The sequence below is a fragment of the Procambarus clarkii genome, chromosome 93 (assembly GCF_040958095.1).
Source record: "Procambarus clarkii isolate CNS0578487 chromosome 93, FALCON_Pclarkii_2.0, whole genome shotgun sequence".
Lineage (NCBI taxonomy): Eukaryota > Metazoa > Arthropoda > Malacostraca > Decapoda > Cambaridae > Procambarus > Procambarus clarkii.
In genome coordinates, this window is record NC_091242.1 from 7,420,054 (window position 1) to 7,426,744 (window position 6,691).

Consider the following 6,691-nt stretch of genomic DNA (forward strand, 5'->3'; position numbering starts at 1 on the left):
TACTGACTTCTTAACGAGAGCCCTCAAGTACAGAGAAGGAAGTATTGTAGTATCCTCCTCTCCTACCTCCTTCGTGTCCTCCTTCCCGATGTCTCCGGCTGGACACTAAATACCCAACATCATTCTTCCCCCCCCCCCCCCACCCACCCACCCTCACTCAACTCTGCTCGTTGCAAATGTGAAAATATAGAGGCGATTTTCCTTTTCACGAGCTAATATGTTTCCCATCCCACAAGACCGCCAGTGGGTTAGAATAACGAGTTTTGACCTCGTTTGGTCGTGAAATTGACCGACTCCCGGTTCCTGGCGTGTTTTGCTTGAGGCAACTGGCTCCTGCGTCTCTGCTCACTCGGTTTGAGGGGAAGTGTGTGTGTTTGGATTAATTGTCATCATATCATTTATAACCTTAAATGTAACGAGTCGGTCAGAAAATTATGTTGGGGAATTTTATGTACTTATTGAAGTCAGGTCCACGTAGTATAGATACTGACATCAGTGAAGCTGGCACTCCTCAAATACCCGCTTGTATACCATCCTACTGGCTGGCTGCTTCATGACAATCGGTTCCTTACATCCTTTAATATCCACCCGCGCCTCCTAGTCCGTGCCATCAACCTGCTCCTTCCGTGACATCAGTCTACCTCGTCCTGTGACATCAGTCCCACCAGCGCCGTCTGACCCGGGATCCCCACGTGGAGACAGAGCTCCTATTTCATTTACTCGAGGTGACAGTCGAGTACACACTTCGCCAAACAAATTAGCTTCAACGTAATGCCAAGTCTTGGGAGAGGTCTCCAAGCCCGTCCCCAGTACACAAAGTCTTGGCAGAGGTCTCCAAGCCCGTCCCCAGTACACCAAGTCTTGGCAGAGGTCTCCAAGCCCGTCCCCAGTACACCAAGTCTTGGGAGAGGTCTCCAAGCCCGTCCCCAGTACACCAAGTCTTGGCAGAGGTCTCCAAGCCCGTCCCCAGTACACCAAGTCTTGCCAGAGGTCTCCAAGCCCGTCCCCAGTACACCAAGTCTTGGGAGAGGTCTCCATGCCCGTCCCCAGTACACCAAGTCTTGGCAGAGGTCTCCAAGCCCGTCCCCAGTACACCAAGTCTTGCCAGAGGTCTCCAAGCCCGTCCCCAGTACACCAAGTCTTGGCAGAGGTCTCCAAGCCCGTCCCCAGTACACCAAGTCTTGGCAGAGGTCTCCAAGACCGTCCCCAGTACACCAAGTCTTGGCAGAGGTCTCCAAGCCCATCTCCAGTACACCAAGTCTTGGCAGAGGTCTCCAAGACCGTCCCCAGTACACCAAGCCTTGGCAGAGGTCTCCAAGCCCGTCCCCAGTACACCAAGCCTTGGCAGAGGTCTCCAAGCCCGTCCCCAGTACACCAAGCCCTGGGAGAACCATCTACGTCCTTCCCCGGTACGGCAGGCCTTGCCAAAACCCCCATCTCTCTTCCCAGTACCCTGCGACGACCTTCCAAGGTTCAGCAAGCTTTTGGGGAACTTCGTTTGTCACCGGAAAGTGTTATTTGTGGGTTTCACTGGAAATCTTTAAGCAGGGATGGTACTCGGTTCTGTACTACTCCGGTTTTAGCAAGATATTTGTCTGAAAATAATAATCCATTCTCAGATGAGGCTAAATATTGGAATTTTGAGTATAGTTTGGCGTAGGTTCTGTTAGTATCCAAAATTTGCTTACTGTAGGTAATGCCTGCACATGACTGTAAAGCTGCCGCCCTGTTGGGTGGGTGTGGAGCACATGACTGTAAAGCTGCCGCCCAGTTGGGTGGGTGATATATGTCACCCACTCAATGGTGGGTGATATATGTCACCCACTCAATGGTGGGTGATATATGTCACCCACCCAATGGTGGGTGACATGATATATAACACTAATAATTGTGTAACTAGCGCCAAAAGATTGTTATTTGCTTAGCTAAACGAACTAGAGGGTTCAGTTCCTGAGCCAATTATGTGCCTCTGTAACCCTTTCCACCACTGCCCACGGGATGGATATGGGGTGCATAATAAAGGAAGAAACTGAATTAAATTGGTTCGTCTAGGTGCTTATGTTGTAGGCGAGTATTTGCACTTGAAGCACGTGGGTGTGTAGCATTTACAGTGTTGCAATAGGATGAGAAGTTGTTACCGACGTACGGTTTAACAAACGTGCGGACGTCATCAGATGTGATGTTGATTCCATCCAGCTGCCGACCCCAGAGACACACTGATCAATATTAACATACTATTCACTTGCTTCTCCCTCACATGCTTTCGAATACTGCCCCCTTCCGTCCTTTGTGTGTGTCCATTGCTCACAGACCGACTATTTAGCACCAAGTACAGACTATTTAGCACCAAGTACAGACTATTTAGCACCAAGTACAGACTATTTAGCATAGAGATACTTTCATGAAACACAGGTGGATCCCAAGTACCCATTCTTCTTAACATGTTCCCCTTTCCAACGTCTCCACCTATCGTTATATATGCTCTTTTTCTCTGTTTTCCTTCAGTTTCCCCTTTGTCTGAACCCCCTCCCCTCCCCTCCCCTCCCCCCTCTCCATTTTCTCTCATTCCTTCTATCTTTCCAAAAAATTAACAAAAGCGTTTTTCTTGCCAAGAATTGCAGGGAGCAGGTTTCAAAACATTGATAGTTAGTGATTTCTTGTATTTTCCGTGACGTGTATCGACACAGCTCACTGAACGCAGTAATTGGCCCAAATTTTATAGCAAAATAATTGCCTAGCTTTCCTCGACACTCCTATTTGCTAGTGTGTCAACACACACACACACACACACACACACACACACACACACACACACACACACACGGGGGGGGGGGCCTGATAGTCGAGTGGACAGCGCTCTGGACTCGTAATCCTAGGGTCCGGGTTCGATCCCGGTGATGGCAGAAACAAAATGTGCAGAGTTTCTTTCACCCTGATGCTCCTATTACCTAGCAGCAAATAGGTACCTGGGAGTTAAGACAGCTGTTACGGACTGCTTCTTTGGTGTGTTGAATTGAAAGTGTGTACTCACCTAGTTGTGTGTGTGTGTGTGTGTGTTTACTAGTTGTGTTTTTGCGGGAGTTGAGCTTTGCTCTTTCGGCCCGTCTCTCAACTGTCAATCAACTGTTTACTAACTACTTTTTTTTTTTTTTTCCCCACACCACACACACACACACACACACACACCAGGAAGCAGCCCGTGACAGCTGACTAACTCCCAGGTACCTATTTACTGCTAGGTAACAGGGGCACTTAGGGTGAAAGAAACTTTGCCCATTTGTTTCTGCCTCGTGCGGGAATCGAACCCGCGCCACAGAATTACGAGTCCTGCGCGCTATCCACCAGGCTACGAGGCCCCTACGAGGCCCCCTGTGTGTGTGTGTGTGTGTGTGTGTGTGTGTGTGTGTGTGTGTGTGTGTGTGTGTGTGTGTGTGTGAAAAAATAATAACAGTTGATTGATTGACAGTTGAGAAGCGGGCAGAAAGAGCAAAGCTCAACCCCCGCAAGCACAATTAGGTGAATACAACTAGGTGAATACACACACGCACTCATGATGAGGAGGCTAAAAGTATAAGCGATCTTAAAAGCAGATATAAACCTCAAGCCTATCGTAGAAACATTAACAATTTAAAATCAGCGGCGTGTGAAAAGCTGAAGAACATTCACGTAGCCTTCAGGAACTGTAGAGAAAAAAGTCAGTAGACTTCGGTAGATAACATTTCATATTCCTTGACTTCAATTCCTTCTCCTTCCATATCTTCTCCGCGAGATCTAAGAGGCTCCAAGGAGGTGCTCTGAATATCTGAATTCAGAAAAGTGTCACCCCTCGAGGGTTGAGGAGGAGGGCTGAGGAGAGAGGAGAGTAAACACGCCCTTAAAGACAAACGCTCAATGCTGTTGGCGAGACAGCATTGTGAGACAGACCCCCTGCGTCACGCTGCAGGGGTAGGGGGTCTCAGCATATACGCAGTCCCAGGGCGGAGATGAGGCAGCGTCAGCATATACGCAGTCCGCTGAGGAGAGGGCGCCGGGAGCATGAAGGTGGTGAGAGGAGACCACTTCCATTAGAGGGAATGGGGCCGCGTCACCCTGCTCCCTGAATTTTAATTTCTGTCAAAAAGACACCAAGGAGTGGTGAAGCCTTGGAAGACCCAGATAATTACTTGCTCTGCTGGGAGGAATTAAGGCTGAGTGGAAGAACGCGACGACTACCGCCAACTCGTGGAAGAACGCTACGACTCCCGCAAACTCGTGGAAGAACGCGACGACTACCGCCAACTCGTGGAAGAACGCTACGACTCCCGCCAACTCGTGGAAGAACGCGACGACTACCGCCAACTCGTGGAAGAACGCTACGACTCCCGCCAACTCGTGGAAGAACGCTTCGACTCCCGCCAACTCGTGGAAGAACGCTGCGACTCCCGCCAACTCGTGGAAGAACGCTGCGACTCCCGCCAACTCGTGGAAGAACGCTGCGACTCCCGCCAACTCGTGGAAGAACGCTGCGACTCCCGCCAACTCGTGGAAGAACGCTACGACTCCCGCCAACTCGTGGAAGAACGCTGCGACTCCCGCCAACTCGTGGAAGAACGCTGCGACTCCCGCCAACTCGTGGAAGAACGCTGCGACTCCCGCCAACTCGTGGAAGAACGCTGCGACTCCCGCCAACTCGTGGAAGAACGCTACGACTCCCGCCAACTCGTGGAAGAACGCTGCGACTCCCGCCAACTCGTGGAAGAACGCTGCGACTCCCGCCAACTCGTGGAAGAACGCTACGACTCCCGCCAACTCGTGGAAGAACGCTACGACTCCCGCCAACTCGTGGAAGAACGCTTCGACTCCCGCCAACTCGTGGAAGAACGCTACGACTCCCGCCAACTCGTGGGAGAATATTCACCAACGCTGACCGACAAAATAGGTGGCGACATGTGACACTGCGCTGATGTCAACAATAAGAATTATTACACAAGTTTTGTACAAGAATGACACAAGTATTGCTACGAGTACCATTTTTTTGTTTACAAGTATTCAATATTCGTAGTACTATATTGGGCAATTTTTACCTAGTTTTATTTCTACATAATTACAGTTAGTATTATGGAGTATTACATACAAAGTATTATTATAACCATGGCTTTGAACGTATTATTAAAAATATTAATTTGATAGTATAATATTTCAAGCATTTTAATATTATTTGAAGTATTACATGAAAGGAATTGTACTCGTTCCTCAAAGTAGTGTTTATAATGCCCAACCACTTGGGGCGGACGGTAGAGCGACGGTCTCGCTTCATGCAGGTCGGCGTTCAATCCCCGACCGTCCAAGTAGTTGGGCACCATTCCTTTTTAGCCGTCCCATCCCAAATCCTTATCCTGACCCCTTCCCAGTGCTATATAGTCGTAATGGCTTGGCGCTCTCCCTTGATAATTCCCTTCCCCTTCCTCAAAACGCTTCTTGTAACCTTAACGTGTGCTTGGATTGGTGATATATATATATATATATATATATATATATATATATATATATATATATATATATATATATATATATATATATATATATATATATATATATATATATAAACCACACATGATAACCAATTACAAAACGCAAATCAGATCAATCACACAGCAACTTAATAATGTCATCATGGGTGAAAATAACATGAGGGACAACACCGTGTTAATTAAACAGGAACCCTCATTAACGCCTGGGAATGATCGTTTGCGTATACGCATGCGCGTCACGTTATAGGGGGGGGTGAGGGGAAGCAGCGACAGAAGTAAATACAGTAGTGAAAGTGTGGAAATACAGTAGTGAAGGTGTGGAAATGTAGTAGTGAAAGTGTGGAAATGCAGTAGTGAAAGTGTGGAAATGCAGTAGTGAAAGTGTGGAAATGCAGTAGTGAAAGTGTGGAAATGCAGTAGTGAAAGTGTGGAAATGCAGTAGTGAAAGTGTGGAAATACAATAGTGAAAGTGTGGAAATGCAGTAGTGAAAGTGTGGAAATGCAGTAGTGAAAGTGTGGAAATGCAGTAGTGAAAGTGTGGAAATGCAGTAGTGAAAGTGTGGAAATGCAGTAGTGAAAGTGTGGAAATAGAGTAGTGAAAGTGTGGAAATACAGTAGTAAAAGTGTGGAAATACAGTAGTGAAAGTGTGGAAATACAATAGTGAAAGTGTGGAAATACAATAGTGAAAGTGTGGAAATACAATAGTGAAAGTGTGGAAATACAGTAGTGAAAGTGGCACTGGCGACGGTAGATTAATGTGGACAGAGAAGAATGGATCGTATTGCTTTAGAGGAAACTAAAACACACACCTGCACGAACACACAGCCCACACCTGCACGAACACACAGTCCACACCTGCACGAACACAGCCCACACCTGAACGAACACACAGCCCACACCTGCACGAACACACAACCCACACCTGCACGAACACACAGCCCACACCTGGACGAACGCACAGCCCACACCTGGACACACACAGCCCACACCTGGACGAACACACAGCCCACACCTGCACGAACACACAGCCCACACCTGGACGAACACACAGCCCACACCAGCACGAACACACAACCCACACCTGGATGAACACACAGCCCACACCTGCACGAACACAGCCCACATCTGGACGAACACAGCCCACACCTGCACGAACACAGCCCACATCTGGACGAACACA

General features: G+C 48.2%; 1 protein-coding gene across 1 annotated transcript; it reads left to right on the top strand.

Moving 5' to 3' along the window:
• The first annotated feature begins 3,983 nt into the window (after positions 1 to 3,983).
• On the top strand, positions 3,984 to 4,932 carry LOC138359827 (trichohyalin-like). The gene is made up of 2 exons (XM_069319534.1): positions 3,984 to 4,044; positions 4,193 to 4,932. Exons 1-2 carry the CDS (start codon positions 3,984 to 3,986, stop codon positions 4,930 to 4,932), a joined length of 801 nt encoding a protein of 266 aa, XP_069175635.1.
• The last annotated feature ends 1,759 nt before the right edge of the window (positions 4,933 to 6,691 follow it).

Coding starts and splice junctions, on each gene's coding strand:
- LOC138359827 (XM_069319534.1), top strand. CDS start 3,984: ATGAGGCAGCGTCAGCATATACGCAGTCCGCTGAGGAGAGGGCGCCGG. Junction 4,045..4,192: donor GCGCCGGGAGCATGAAGGTG/GTGAGAGGAGAC, acceptor ATTAAGGCTGAG/TGGAAGAACGCGACGACTAC.